The sequence below is a fragment of the Nilaparvata lugens genome, chromosome 12 (assembly GCF_014356525.2).
Source record: "Nilaparvata lugens isolate BPH chromosome 12, ASM1435652v1, whole genome shotgun sequence".
NCBI lineage: Eukaryota > Metazoa > Arthropoda > Insecta > Hemiptera > Delphacidae > Nilaparvata > Nilaparvata lugens.
In genome coordinates this window covers 7,895,564-7,912,077 of record NC_052515.1, presented here as the reverse complement: position 1 = coordinate 7,912,077, position 16,514 = coordinate 7,895,564, and the positions used below count along the sequence as shown (strand labels likewise).

General features: G+C 33.6%; 2 protein-coding genes across 5 annotated transcripts in view; both read right to left on the bottom strand.

Moving 5' to 3' along the window:
• The window catches only part of LOC111051566 (nose resistant to fluoxetine protein 6), a 67,746-nt gene that overhangs the window by 31,473 nt on the left and 19,759 nt on the right, over window positions 1-16,514 (bottom strand). The gene's annotated exons all lie outside the window — the stretch shown is intronic.
• On the bottom strand, window positions 3,217-15,676 carry LOC120353811 (O-acyltransferase like protein-like). Its single transcript, XM_039438855.1, has 5 exons — window positions 15,556-15,676; window positions 13,731-13,920; window positions 11,592-11,734; window positions 5,046-5,154; window positions 3,217-3,410 (listed from the first exon to the last, which is right to left on the bottom strand). The coding sequence occupies exons 1-5, from the start codon at window positions 15,658-15,660 to the stop codon at window positions 3,319-3,321; spliced, it is 639 nt and encodes a 212-aa protein (XP_039294789.1). The 5' UTR covers window positions 15,661-15,676; the 3' UTR covers window positions 3,217-3,318.

The following is a 16,514-nucleotide window of genomic DNA, read 5'->3' as shown; positions in this document are numbered from 1 at the left end:
TGGTCAAATATTCTCACACTAAAATCTGAAAGTACGAATCATTGTTCATTCCAGTTCAAAAGCCTGAAAAATAAGACACACAAAAAAACTACAATATACCCACTCAATTTCACACTATTACAGGAGAATAAGGAATGCACCATTTGTAATTCATTACATTCTATTTGAAACCTTATCAATTTGAACTTTTTAAATCTCATGAAAGAAAAAGAAAGTTTCCTTGAAGAAGTTTTAGAGTTTTCTATTTGTGAATTTTAATTTTCGCATGAGAACAGGTCAATTAATCAAGCAAATAGTAGTATAGTATAATTGTTGAACAAGAAAATCTATCCTTCAGGTAACTCAATGAGATGAATGAAAAGAAATAAATACAAAAGAAAACAAATACAATAAATGGAGCAATATTTTAAACTGATAAATAAGATTGAAAAAAAAAATAAGATTCCACCCAAGAATTGACTGACAGTGAGAAATGAAAGAAAAAGAGAGAAGAGGAGAGAAAAAGAGAGGAATGAGAGAGAGAGATAAAAGCGTGATGAAGATGAAAGCGGGATAGAGAGAGAGAGAGAGAGAGAGAGAGAGAGAGAGAGAGAGAGAGAGAGAGAGAGAAGAGAGAGAGATTAGAGATCAAAGTTCTCAATTCCTGTAACAGTATATTTTGGCATGAACTAACTACTAACTAAACATAAATCTGTGATTGTGGCTTATACCTTAATTTACAATAAATGACAGTATGGCTAATAATTCATTATTATTATCAACGAAATTTACAAACTATAAAAATTATCAATTAGAATATCGATAATATAATATTGTAATGTTACTAAATAAATCTGCGGTGTTACAACAAATAATTGTTGACTTCCGGATATAATATCTTTCCATGAACACACGACATGATATGTATATTCATAGAGAGATATAGAGAGAGAAAGACTGAGAGTTGCAAGAAGAGACAACAAGCAATAACTATGAATGGAACTGGTTGAGTCAGTAGCGGATCAAGTATTTAATCAAGAAAAAAGTAGGTAGAAGCTACAACTTTTCAAGTACTTGATTAAACGTTACTCTACTATGCAAATTACTGTATTTGTTATCGCCTAAGCAAACCAACCAGCATCTATTGGATCGATTGTCTTCAATAATTATGGATCCCAATTTTTAATCTGTTTCTTTCAGAACAGTTTTGCAATTATTGTCTAGAGGAGCTCAGTATTGATATTTGAGTTGCAAAATTATTGTCTGAATAGTAGTTGCATTACCAACAATGCTAGGCAAATAGAACTAGGTGTGAGAGTAGGTTATTCTGATCTTGAAAATAATAAAATAGCAGCAGCTTAATGTGAGTATATTTATGGATTGGAGTACCGTCCTGAGCTGAAACAGTGTTCAAATCCGCATCAATTCTATCAATTTTTCCGACCCAAATTCTAAATTAGGAGTACAATAATTTTATTATATTTTCAGAACTTTTAGAGCAAAATGTTGGTACCGTGTTCTATTAACTTTTCTGAAGAAACTTTCAAGTTGTAGCGATGCAATCCTAGTTGTAGCAATAGTTTTTATTAGAACTATTAATAAAATTTATTGAAAAATAACTAGAGCAGGAATAGAAATTATTCAGACACCAATAAAAAGGAGACACATTCTCCCCGTTATCTTGATATCAAGTTTTCATTTATTACGATAACTTAGCGCTGTAGGTGATTATGTAGTGAGATAGAATCAAATCCAATTCGGTAATAAAATGCAGTTCAATTTGAATCTGCCGAATATGATATCTTTCCATGAACACACGACATGATATGTATATTCATAGAGAGATATAGAGAGAGAAAGACTGAGAGTTGCAAGAAGAGACAACAAGCAATAACTATGAATGGAACTGGTTGAGTCAGTAGCGGATCAAGTATTTAATCAAGAAAAAAAGAGTAGCCAGAAGCTACAACTTTTCAAGTACTTGATTAAACGTTACTCTACTATGCAAATTACTGTATTTGTTATCGCCTAAGCAAACCAACCAGCATCTATTGGATCGATTGTCTTCAATAATTATGGATCCCAATTTTTAATCTGTTTCTTTCAGAACAGTTTTGCAATTATTGTCTAGAGGAGCTCAGTATTGATATTTGAGTTGCAAAATTATTGTCTGAATAGTAGTTGCATTACCAACAATGCTAGGCAAATAGAACTAGGTGTGAGAGTAGGTTATTCTGATCTTGAAAATAATAAAATAGCAGCAGCTTAATGTGAGTATATTTATGGATTGGAGTACCGTCCTGAGCTGAAACAGTGTTCAAATCCGCATCAATTCTATCAATTTTTCCGACCCAAATTCTAAATTAGGAGTACAATAATTTTATTATATTTTCAGAACTTTTAGAGCAAAATGTTGGTACCGTGTTCTATTAACTTTTCTGAAGAAACTTTCAAGTTGTAGCGATGCAATCCTAGTTGTAGCAATAGTTTTTATTAGAACTATTAATAAAATTTATTGAAAAATAACTAGAGCAGGAATAGAAATTATTCAGACACCAATAAAAAGGAGACACATTCTCCCCGTTATCTTGATATCAAGTTTTCATTTATTACGATAACTTAGCGCTGTAGGTGATTATGTAGTGAGATAGAATCAAATCCAATTCGGTAATAAAATGCAGTTCAATTTGAATCTGCCGAATATGATCAATGCTGTCACTAGGATCAGACAGAGATAGTAATTTTGGAGCGAGCTCCTTCTCCAAATAATGACCACAACCCATGATTCTGAGAGGAGTGATAAAATAATGTAAAACACATTTTTGCGATTTTTCAATTTTATAAAAAGAAAATGCATTCTCTTTCAATTATCCTCCAACCATGTAACTTCTGTAGTATTACTCGAATATCAAGAATGAGATTCTACAATATTAGTACAGTGGTTAATATTAATATAAATATTATGTTAATATTAATATTATTACACAATTTGACAACGCTGTTTTTCTTCGGATGGAGGGCCAAGTCTCAACTTATTTTATACAAACTATAACGTAATGTCTCCGTAATTTTCAAAAGAGAACTTAGAGAATTTCATCCGATTCTCCAGAAGGAAATCAATCTTATTTTCAAGTAATCAGAACTAATTGATTATTATAAAATGAATCACTATAGGCCTAAACATATTCTATTCTACCCAGTCGGTATTCAAATCATAGGATTCACTAATAGGAAAATATCAAGATACAGTCAATAAACCAAGGAAAATAATATATTTATGATTCACATAGTAAAAAAGTATTCAACAGTCAGTTTTTAACTATTTTTTATACTACTTAATTATTTTACTGTATCTAATTCTAAGTTGTTGTTGTCCACTATGTGGTCGTATTTTTTGTTACTTTCATCCGATTGAGGTATTTTTTTGGAACCTGAAAAATAAGAATTCTATCAATAGAGAGTGAACGTGGAAGCTAAAGCCGTGTCCACACTGAGCAAATGTTCGACATACATGTTCGGCAAACATGTTTGTTTAGGAACATTTCAAAAAGTTTGGACAATCATTGTTTGTCAAACAAAAAATTACTGTTTTTCCAAACAAGTTCAGTGTTCACAGCTGTAAAACATAAAACCTGTTCTTCCCACTTACAAATATTTTGTTTGATGACGCGTCCACACTGGCCACGGGCAAACATTGTTTGTCAAACATAATAAAATTTGCCCAAAATTTGTAAGCTTACTGCTTACAAACGCGTAAAGTTTCGTTACGTAGACACACTTCAGTAGGCAACTTGTAAAAATTATTATTCTGATAATTATTTATAGCTCAAAGAATAGAATTCAAATACAAATATAGAGTGAACGTGGAAGCTCAGACAAGGAGTAAGAATATTTGAAAAAATAGGACCGAAAAAGTTACCGCTCAATTGGTAACGTGCATTTGATAGCACGAATACTCCATCCAGTATTTGAGCAAAATCAGGCCTTAATTATTCAGTATAGCCTATTTTATCATCCATAACAAAGATATAATGTGAATAAATTTATTATAAAATATATTGGAATGATATCATGAACTGTTGATAATAGAAATAAACATCAACATAAGCTTCAAAATTTGAAAATTTTCGCCCAATTTCAATACAATTACAACACACAATAAAAACTTTGAAAACGAAAATCTATATATTATATAAAAGCGGAATGGCACTCACTCACTGACTGACTGACTAACTCATTCACTCACTCACTCGCAGAACCAAAAATCTACCGGACCAAAAACGTTCAAATTTGGTAGGTATTTCAGTTGGCCCTTTAGAGGCGCACTAAGAACGGATTTGGAAAAATTTCCAAAGGTTCCCCCCAAATCTGCGTTTTTCCAGCGTTTTTTTAGCGTTTTCTCAGCTTTATCGAGAACAAATGAACAGAAAATGTTGAAATTTAGTACAGAAGCTCAGCTAGGGTGGAATAATGTTGTGTTAGGAGGAATTTGCAATAACGTCAATGATACGCTCAAAATCTGCGTTTTTCCAGCGTTTTTTTGCTTTTTCTCAGATTTATCGAGAACAAATGAACAGAAATTGTTCAAATTTAGTACAGGAGCTTAGCTAGGGCGTAATAATGTTGTGTTGGAAGGAATTTGAAATAACGCTAAAGATACGCCCAAAATCTTGCGTTTTTTCCAGCTTTTTTTACGCTTTCTCAGCTTTGACTTTCTGATGGAAATATGGAATTTGCATGCTCAAATGAAAAATGCAGGCGAGCGAAGCGAGCCCGATGATCTCATTTTTGGACGATCCAGTCGGGGGTCCAGGGGGTGGAGCCTCCTGGCTAGACGGATATGACGAGCGACGCGAGCCTGACGGCTAGTATAGTGTAACTGCAAACAATAGTGCAAATAAACCTTCTGTGAGTTGTGAAAGTGATGTTCTGGTGGATGAACTGATAATAGTGCAATAATAAACAACATGATGTTGTGGTAGATGACCATATTAAATGGAAGTGACATTGATTATGAACTAATATTGTTTATTAAATGACTGGTATATAGAAAAATGTAACCTTACCTTGATGCATCATCATCTTGTTTATTTGAATGAAAGGCGCCTCAAAAAACATGGAATACATAGGAACAATTACAAGAATCAAAAGTATTTCTCCTGCCAAATTCTTGTACTGAAACAAACGAATTTGTGATTTTATTTCAATAAAGATTTACAAAATTTCATTCAATAGAACTCGATTATTCGATTTATTGCTGATTATAAATAACTATTATTTGTAAAAACTATTTGTAATTTTTTTTAAAATGACTATTGATGATTATTGCAAAGAGAATTATTTTATTTTTAATATCGTATACATTCCTATCAGACATTTTAATTGGATCTAAGGGAGTAGCTCAAGGTTTGTATTCCCCCCCCACAATAATTTCAATGATGTATACAGATAATGAAGGAAAAAGGGATAAGGAGTTAAGACTTTTTTTCAAATTTTAAATTTCCGTTGCTGGTGATTTTTCTCGAGTGCTAGATTAAACATCGTAATTCTCATGAAGTTGTAGCATTATTCAGGCTATAATTCAGCACGTTTTGTAAATTATACTTCAACATTTTCATGATTGTTCTCTCACGTTTTAAATATGATATTGTCATTTAGACACCAATATTTCCAGTTTCCCAGATTACACAGAAGCAAATAAAGACGTTGAAAAAGCGTTAAAGTTAGATAACTGACTGACTGCAGAATTCTCTGTTTGGTTTAGAGAGAATTTTCCATCTCCTTTCCTTGTTGAATGTATCCTTCTCCTTTACTAATGAGGGAAAATTGTGATGTTACCACTATGAAAACCTCTAAGAGGTAAAATATTTAATAAATAATAATATTTTTTCCTCTGTAATATTTCATTACAACATATGACACACACAGTAATACACAGAATGAAATTCATATAAGAAAAATAATACATAACTACTTTACAGTACATTACGAAGAATAATTAGGTTGCCCTAAGGTAAAAACGTGAACTTGTATGGCTTTTGTTGGTGGGGAGTCCCTTGCACGTGCATGTCGCTGGCCCGGCCACATTCGAATTTCACCAAACAAACTATGCCAAGATTTACTACCTATTTTCTACTATTTTCTACCTCCAATAACCGATTTTCTACCTCAAAGATAGCAGAGATATTGAATAAACTAAAGTGCCGGGCCAGGGACATGTTAGCCCGGCCATCTCTGAATTTCACCAAACAAACTATGCCAAGATTTACTACCTATTTTCTACTATTTTCTACCTCCAATAACAGATTTTCTACCTCAAGGATAACAGAGATATGAGCAAAAATATAGAAAGGTCAATGACCTCTCAGCCCGGCCATCTTTGAATTTGACCAAACCAAATATGCCAAGATTTACTACCTATTTTCTACTATTTTCTACCTCAAACCAAACTGAAATCTAACCATGCATAACGGAGATATTGGCGAAAATATGTATAGGTCATGTGCATGTCGCTGGCCCGGCCACATTCGAATTTAACCAAACAAACTATGCCAAGATTTACTACCTATTTTCTACTATTTTCTACCTCAAACCAAACTAAAATCGAATCACGCATAATGGAGATATTGGCTAAAATATGTAAAGGTCACGTGCATGTCGCTGGCCCGGCCACATTTGAATTTTACCAAACAAACTATGCCAAGATTTACTACCTATTTTCTACTATTTTCTACCTACAATAACCGATTTTCTACCTCAACCCAAACGGAGTTATAGGGTATTGTAAGTTTTCACCCACCCCCCTCGCACTTCACCACACACGAAAACTTGTTTCTAGTCTTGCCATGATTGAATTTCTGAAAAACTAAATGAGCCAATATGAAGTACACAAGCCCTGCTATCATATTCCACAAAGAACGGAATCGATAGCTCATCACTAGACAAAGTTATTGAGTGTTTAAAGATTACACCCCCCCCTCATAACAGCATGTCTCTGGCCCGGCCACATTTGAATTTGAACAAACCAACTATGCCAAGATTCTCTACTTATTTTCTACTATTTTCTACCTCCAATAAAAGATTATCTACCTCAACCCAAACGGAATTATAGGGTATTGTAAGTTTTCACCCACCCCCCTCGCCCATCACCACACACGAAAAAACGTTTCTAGTCTTGCCATGATTGAATTTCTGAAAAACTAAATGAGCCAATATGAAGTACACAAGCCCTGCTATCATATTCCACAAAGAACGGAATCGATAGCTCACCACTAGACAAAGTTATTGAGTGTTTAAAGATTACCCCCCCCCCCCCCCGCCCATAATAGCATGTCTCTGGCCCGGCCACATTTGAATTTAAACAAACCAACTATGCCAAGATTTTCTACCTATTTTCTACTATTTTCTACCTCCAATAAAAGATTTTCTACCTCAATCCTAACAGAGATATATGGGATTGTAAGTTTTCAGATAGTGCATGTAAGTGAAAGTGCATGTGACAATTCATCAGAACTGAACTCTTGATCCAAGTATGGGTGACGAGCATCTGCAAATCTAGTCTCAATATGAATTGGCCATTTTCTGCGTAACCGTATTTGTCTTCCAAAAATACCTCCCAAGCCTCCAAAGAAATGTTATCAGTTCTGTATTCTTTATTTTTAAACAAGTTAACTGCTTTCCAAAAATCTTTACTGCTCCTAATATTAGAAAGATTGGCTCTTATTCTTTCGTATGTGAGAGTAACGTATTGAAGATTTAAGAATTGAATACCTGCAGAATGAATGAAAGAGTTACAGAGAATCGACATCAATGGAGGGAGCATGTTCAAAGAATATCAGCTGAGAGAATATCATCAAAAGTCTATAAATTATCTGCCAGTGTATACAATTGGTTGTGATTATATATGTGTAGTTTAAATAATAATTAGTGTATCTTATGTTCACATAGTTTGCGATTCTCATCCATTGCGAATAAGGATGTTTTTCCCATTCTTCTTTCTGTTTGCAAAATGTGAACGATTTGTTTCGATTGTATAAAGGTATTTCAAATATTAATTTGTGCATCTTATGATCGAATAGTTTGCAATTTTCATCCATTGCAAATTAGGATGTTTTTTCTATTCTTTCAGTTTGCAAAATGTGTACAATTAGTTGTGATTATATATGTGTAGTTTAAATAATAATTAGTGTATCTTATGTTCACATAGTTTGCGGTTCTCATCCATTGCAAATAAGGATGTTTTTTCTATTCTTTCATTTTGCAAAATGTGAACGATTAGTTTCGATTGTATAAAGGTAGTTCAGATATTAATTTGTGTATCATATGTTCAGATAGTTTATGATTTCCATCAATTGCAAATAAAGATGTTTTTTCTATTCTTTCTGTTTGCAAAATGTGAACAATTAGTTTTGATTGTATAAAGGTAGTTTAAATATTAATTTGTATATCATATGTTTAGATAGTTTGCGATTTTCATCCATTGCAAATAAGGATGTTTTTTCCATTTTTTTTTCTGTTTGCAAAATGTGAACGATTAGTTTCGATTGTATAAAGGTATTTCAAATATTAATTTGTGCATCTTATGATCGAATAGTTTGCTATTTTCATCCATTGCAAATTAGGATGATTTTTCTATTCTTTCTGTTTGCAAAATGTGATCGATTAGTTTCGATTGTATAAAGGTATTTCAAATATTAATTTGTGCATCTTATGATCGAATAGTTTGCTATTTTCATCCATTGCAAATTGGGATGATTTTTCTATTCTTTCTGTTTGCAAAATGTGAACGAATAGTTTTGATTGTATATAGGTAGTTTAAATATTAATTTGTGTATCTTATGTTCAGATAGTTTGCGATTTTCATCCATTGCAAATTAGGATGATTTTTCTATTCTTTCTGTTTGCAAAATGTGAACGAAAAGTTTTGATTGTATGTAGGTAGTTTAAATATTAATTTGTGTATCTTATGTTCAGATAGTTTGCGATTTTCATCCATTGCAAATTAGGATGATTTTTCTATTCTTTCTGTTTGCAAAATGTGAACGAATAGTTTTGATTGTATATAGGTTGTTTAAATATTAATTTGTGTATCTTATGTTCAGATAGTTTGCGATTTTCATCCATTGCAAATAAGGATGTTTTTTCCATTCTCCTTTCTGTTTGCAGAATGTGAACAATTAGTTGTGATTGTATAAAGGTATTTCAAATATTAATTTGTGCATCTTATGATCGAATAGTTTGCTATTTTCATCCATTGCAAATTAGGATGATTTTTCTATTCTTTCTGTTTGCAAAATGTGAACGATTAGTTTCGATTGTATAAAGGTATTTCAAATATTAATTTGTGCATCTTATGATCGAATAGTTTGCTATTTTCATCCATTGCAAATTAGGATGATTTTTCTATTCTTTCTGTTTGCAAAATGTGAACGAATAGTTTTGATTGTATATAGGTAGTTTAAATATTAATTTGTGTATCTTATGATCAGATAGTTTGCGATTTTCATCCATTGCAAATTAGGATGATTTTTCTTATCTTTCTGTTTGCAAAATGCGAACGAATAGTTTTGATTGTATATAGGTAGTTTAAATATTAATTTGTGTATCTTATGTTCAGATAGTTTGCGATTTTCATCCATTGCAAATAAGGATGTTTTTTCCATTCTCCTTTTGTTTGCAGAATGTGAACAATTAGTTGTGATTTTATCAAGGTATTTCAAATATTAATTAGTGTATCATCTGTTCAATTATAGTTATTGATGAAATAAAGGTACGTCTTGCAATGCATTTTTCATGTAATTAGTTGTTTTATGTTCATTTCCTAACATTATTATTTGTTATATGGTATTTCATCAGTAACAATTCAAAACATAGATCAATACATGCTTATTTTTAAAATCAACCACTACCAATTATCTCAAGTTTCCCTACCAATATTCAAGGCACTGTTCCGGGGTACGAAATTAATCTACAAATGATTTTGAAACTGTCTGAGATTCCTTGGTTGAGATAGTATGTGTGAGGAACAAATTGGCGGCTGAGTAAGAAACAGAGGATTTTCGGACAGTTTGAAAATATTTCTAGAAACGTGTTTTCGTGTGTGGCGATGGCGAAGAGGTGGGTGAAAACTACAAACCCCTATAAATCCGTTTGGGTTGAGGTAGAAAATCCGTTAATGGAGGTATAAAAAAGTAGAAAATAGGAAGAAAATCTTGGCATAGTTGGTTTGTTTAAAATCAAATGTGGCCGGGCCAGCGACATACTGTATTGTGAGAGGGGGGAATCTTTAAATACTCAATAACTTTGTCTAGTGATGAGCTATCGATTCCGTTCTTCATATAATAGCAGGGCTTGTGTACTACATATTGACTCATTTAGTTTTTCAGAAATTCAATCATGACAAGGCTAGAAACGTTTTTTCCTGTGTGGTGATTGGCGAGGGGGGTGGGTGAAAACTTACAATACCCTATAATTCCGTTTGGGTTGAGGTAGATAATCTTTTATTGGAGGTAGAAAATAGTAGAAAATAAGTAGAGAATCTTGGCATAGTTGGTTTGTTCAAATTCAAATGTGGCCGGGCCAGAGACATGCTATTATGGGCGGGGGGGGTAATCTTTAAACACTCAATAACTTTGTCTAGTGATGAGCTATCGATTCCGTTCTTCATGGAATATAATAGCAGGGCTTGTGTACTTCATATTGGCTCATTTAGTTTTTCAGAAATTCAATCTTGGCAAGGCTAGAAAGGAGTTTTCGTGTGTGGTGATAGGCGAGGGGGGTGGGTGAAAACTTACAATACCCTATAACTCCGTTTGGGTTGAGGTAGAAAATCGGTTATTGGAGGTAGAAAATAGTAGAAAATAGGTAGTAAATCTTGGCATAGTTTGTTTGGTAAAATTCAAATGTGGCCGGGCCAGTGACATGCACGTGACCTTTACATATTTTAGCAAATATCTCCATTATGCGTGATTCGATTTTAGTTTGGTTTGAGGTAGAAAATAGTAGAAAATAGGTAGTAAATCTTGGCATAGTTTGTTTGGTTAAATTCGAATGTGGCCGGGCCAGCGACATGCACATGACCTATACATATTTTCGCCAATATCTCCGTTATGCATGGTTAGATTTCAGTTTGGTTTGAGGTAGAAAATAGTAGAAAATAGGTAGTAAATCTTGGCATAGTTTGTTTGGTGAAATTCAGAGATGGCCGGGCTAACATGTCCCTGGCCCGGCACTTTAGTTTATTCAATATCTCTGCTATCTTTGAGGTAGAAAATCGGTTATTGGAGGTAGAAAATAGTAGAAAATAGGTAGTAAATCTTGGCATAGTTTGTTTGGTGAAATTTGAATGTGGCCGGGCCAGCGACATGCACATGTCCCTGCGGGAAGGTCCCACCGCCTGAATATATAATTTAAGTCGTCAATGGGCCTTACGACTGTCATACTTCAGCCGGGACCTACGGTTAGAAAGCTGCATTGGGTCAACCAAAGTTGTAAAGATGAAAGATGTATTTTATTGTAGTATTGTTGAATAGTTTTTCAATTTGGTATACTAGTACCATTTTCCGTTTCTTTAAAAGAAGCAAGAAATATCGGCCAATTGGGCCTACACTTACAATCTCCATTGCGTTCATAGCCAGAACGGATCTCCTAACAGCCACACTACCAAACTGCAGTATGGGACCCACAAGGTACATGGTGTATGTTATCCTGCTAAAAGGCTGGAATAGGGGCCAGCTCAGGAACTTCCTAACGACACCTGTAAAAATCGAGAAAGGGTTGAAATAAGATAAGTGTGCATACTTCACTTTTGCCTCACAATTGTATTTTCAACTCTTGCTAGGCTGATTGAATCAAATAGCTGACAATCTAAATTTGGAATGTTCTATGAATTAAATTAAAATAGGACGTATTAAATAGACGAACAGTTTTGGGCAATGACCTGTTGTAATATTTTGTAGGTTTCATATTTGTACAATTATAAAGAAGTAGCTGGTAATCCGTGCTTTGCGAAGTGTAAAATGTAATCTACTTATGACCAGGAAACATAAAAAAGAACAATATTCATTTTGTCAAAATTACGTAGATAATCTTTATCAGAGTTGAAAATTATCAGCAAAAAAAGGAGTTTGATTAGTCTCGAACTCGCAGCTTTTGAGTCGAGACTAAGCTCAAATTATTGAACTGAATTATTTGATTGATAGCAATGGGAATATATGTCTTCAATCATCCTCTATAAATCAGGATTTTCATGTGTGCAAGTTATCAGTTCATAAGTGGTAATACTTCATTCGTGTATCTCCTATTCCGTACATGTCCAAACCAATTCTTTCCTTTAAAGTATTTCAAGCTGCATACAGAATCAAGCGCCACGAACACGCGCATTTCACTTTTTATCAGTTGATTATATCTGTATTCGTACAGAAACAGTGAGGTACAGATTTATTTTTTTTTATTTACAACAATAACAATATGGGAGCGTATGGGAAAATCCCGAAAATTGCTCCCTAATCAAAATATTACAATAATCACTTCACAAAGAAATTGAAAATTGAGAAAAAGAAACAAGGAAAAAACTATTTTATATTAGTGAAGAAAAAAAATGTTGTGAGAAACTAAAATATACTGAATACTAGAGACTATACTTTACTAGAAACCATATACAATCTGAGAATCAAGACAATAATACAATAATAAGAGAGAAATCAAGAAATTACAATAGTTATTTGTGCAACTAGTGCGCAAAGTGACAGTTTGCTGCACCGAAAGAAACGTTTACGCCCGAGCCGTAGGCGAGGGCGGAATGGTTTGTTGAGTGCAGCAGAGGAACTTTGCGCACGTATTTCACATTAAGTTTTTCCTACAGTTACCATTGAATATGAAAAGTGGGTAATTATGGGTAAAATTGCCTGAAATCCATCAAATGTTTTTCTGTGTAATTTTATTATTGATAAAAACCTTAATCCTAAAATCCTAAAGTCCTCGTTGTCCTTGGTTATAATATATAATGTAATAATTAGCGCGTTGTGCTTGGTTGCACCTCTGCTCACTATAGCAGCCACAGCAGTCACTGTTACCAACTTCATTTTGATTTTGCTGCACTGTTGCTCCATATAACCTACTAAGTATTTTGCGTTGCCATGTTGCAAATCTGGAGTGCAGAAAAATTTTTGCCGCACTAGAGCGGAAAAGTGATTCTTTGCGTTCTGTAATCAGTGCAGCAATGGCCACTTTTCAACGTAACTGTAGGAAAAAAACATTCCAAGAATGATGTGAATTATCTGCTGAGAATTACCAATAAGAATAAGGTGAATGATAACAGAGCTAAGAATAAAAAGAAGTCAATTACTCAATATGCTACTCTTTGTAAAAGCTTTAATAAGCGTAGCATCAGCTGATGAAAAGTGAAATGCTTGTGTTCGTGGTGCTCAAGTCTGTACGCACCTATAGATAAAGAACAACTTTTAGCTGGTTGACTCATGTTATTTCTATGCATATGGCATCAAGACGCTGTAGAGGGAGTGAATGGGTGAAACGGTACAGGGATCAGCTTGTGAGACCACGACTGTAGAGGAGCTAGAACGAGAGATTATAGATAGATATTGATAATGTCTACTGGAGGTTGCAATAATGACGTAAAACAGCACTACTTTCTAATGTTCATGATGAATTTGAGCTCGTCATGACAATTATTTAAAATCCTTGGTTTCAAAGAATAAATTTCTGAATATAATTAAATATGGATGATTATTTACCTGCATGTCCCATTTCACAGGCGAATATGATCCAGCCCAGACAGACGACCCAGAGCGAACTGCTGAGTCCATTGTAGGCAGCATTCAGGTAGATATTGTTGGGGGCATTTCTGCTATTCAAGTAGAAAGTGCTCGAAATCAACAGTGAGAGGATTGCGAAGTAAACGGCCCAGCCTGTTCTTGCCTGTGCCTATTCAATATAGTAAACAAATTTGAAACAAAACTAATTAATTACTATAGTAATTAAATTAAAATGGGTTTTTGTAAGTTATTGACCGAGCGAAGTGAGGTCTAAGATTCAAGTCGACGGTTTTGCATTTCTCTTTATATTCATATGTTCCGCATCACGGTGAAACGCGGTAATAGATTCTCATGGAATTTGACAGGTATGTTCCTTTTCAAATTGCGCGTCGACGTATATACAAGGTTTTTAAAAATTTTGCATTTTAAGGATAATATAAAAGAAAAAGGAGCCTCCTTTATTAGAGTAAAAATCAGACCATAGAATTATTCATCATAAATCAGCTGCCGAGTGGATTATTAATTATTGCATGCAATTCAATATCTCAATGTAATTTAGTAAAATATCAGCTGTTGTGTGGACTATTAATTTCATGCAGTGAGGCATGCTATTGATAACTCGAAGTAGCATAGTATTTTCTCCCGACTTTTCTCTGCTTTCAAATCGGTAAGCTTTGGATGATAGTAGCATAGCTGTTTACATCAAATTATTAGCATTGTCGATACAACAACCCAAACAGCCACTAGTCGTTTATACACCGATATCTCGCCGACACGACAAGACAGGACAGAATTTACTCTGATGGACAGTATTAGAGGAGACTGTGGTTTATAGCTGCGCGAGGTCTATTGTTCACAGAACTACTAGTTAATGAGGATTACAATATGTACTGGGTTATAGAATTGATATTGACTTGGGACATTCGATTAACTACATTTAGATGAAGCTATTCAATGAATTATGAAGCATTATCATTAAATAATTTATTGTGCTACTAAATTTGATGTTTTGAATTCCAGGTGAGGGCTTGAGAATTAATAAACGGTGAATGGCTATAAATCAAATTTGAATAGCAAATAATATCAAGTATATTATTGACTGATAATTGGATCTTCATGAAACAACAGAGTTCAAATTCTTAGAAAAGGCTCTAGGACGTGATTCCATTTCGCGAAAATTATTCATCAAATTTATATTTATCTGCATTATATTCAATAACAATCTTGGTGATAATTGATATTGATGATTGAGAAGAAGAGGGAAGAGATGAGATGGAATGAGAGAGAGAGAGAGGATAGGAGTGCAAAGGTGAGGAGTAGTGGAGGGAGGAGAGTAGATGAGATGAGAGGGGTGAACATGAGAGAAAAGAGAATTCAAGAATAACCTTTCCATTAACACTCTACTGAACCTTCCAAAACGAAATTAAAAATCAACAGAGAAGAATAGAGAATGAGTAGAAATCGCAGTATGCCTGATTAAATAAACGTAGAAATTTGAACATTAATCATGAACACAATTTTATCATGTTTTTCTATACAACAAGACAGAAATAAAGTAGGATTATAAGCAAAAATGTATATAAAACAGACTGAAATGAAACCAGGACGGACAAGAGAGAGAAGAGGAAAGGGAATGAAAATATAGGATGAGATTAAATAAAGAGGAAACGATAAGTGGAAGCAGGATAAGGAAGCAAAAAAGAAGGATACTAGGTATTATAAAGAGAAGAAGGAATATTATTGAGAATGAGGAATCAAATTTTAAATGGGGGAATTGAAAAAATATTTTTATTATATCGCTCACCTTGGACATTTTAGTCTTGCAGTTGATAATGATGTATCCAGTCATTATGCCGATTAGCCAGGGAGCAAACCTCAGGTGAGTTGGAGTGTACTCTTTCTCATACATGTCATTTCTAAATGCCAATCTGCAATAACAGAGAGAAAATTTGCAGGATATAGTGGTAACACTTGGTGACTTGGTAAAGATTCAATTATAAAACGATACGATACTTGAAAATAAATCTCTATAGAGTAGGCCTATTTGAAAAGTATTGACAATGTTGCAACCTTCGAAATTGTTTGTTGCAATTTGATTTGTGGTTTCGATATTAATAATTCGGCGAAGAAATTGAAATGGACATAGCCTACATAATGTTTGGACAATTTGAGACAACATTTAGAAATAGAAGGAGTTTTGGGCAATAGCTTTTTTTTTCATTCCAATGTGTGTTACTCAATGAAAAACAATGACAGAGACCAATAATTCTCATTATTTCAAAGTTTAAATGATTAAACAAATACAGTAATCTATTTGAACACTTACAATAGATGTATCACAAGGAAGAATCATTCAGACTATATAATATTTCCAAACTATCAGTACAAAACATCAGAGTTTCCAGCTAAAAATAGATTATTGAACTCTATAAGCTGCGTACAGATTTTAGCGCCACGAACAAGCTGATGCTACGCTCATATTATATCTACAATATCTCATTATAGCTCTCTCTCTTTCTTATGTCGAGTGAGTAAACGTGTGTCAGTTCGGCTCCGTCTTCTAACAGATATTTCGTAGGGTTATACAGTTCAATTCACTTCAAATTATACATCTAGTTATTCAGTTTCTCGAGCTTAATTCAATAGTGAAATTATATTTTTGATTAACTCACACTCTTTTTATTTATCTTGAAAAAACATTCCTAAATCTTCAGTTCACCTTCTCGCCTATAAAAGTGTAAATCCACCTAACGGTACACGATG

Coding starts and splice junctions, on each gene's coding strand:
- LOC120353811 (XM_039438855.1), bottom strand. CDS start 15,660: ATGTATGAGAAAGAGTACACTCCAACTCACCTGAGGTTTGCTCCCTGG. Junction 13,921..15,555: donor GCAAGACTAAAATGTCCAAG/GTGAGCGATATA, acceptor TATATTGAATAG/GCACAGGCAAGAACAGGCTG. Junction 5,155..11,591: donor CTATGAACGCAATGGAGATT/GTAAGTGTAGGC, acceptor CGTTTGTTTCAG/TACAAGAATTTGGCAGGAGA.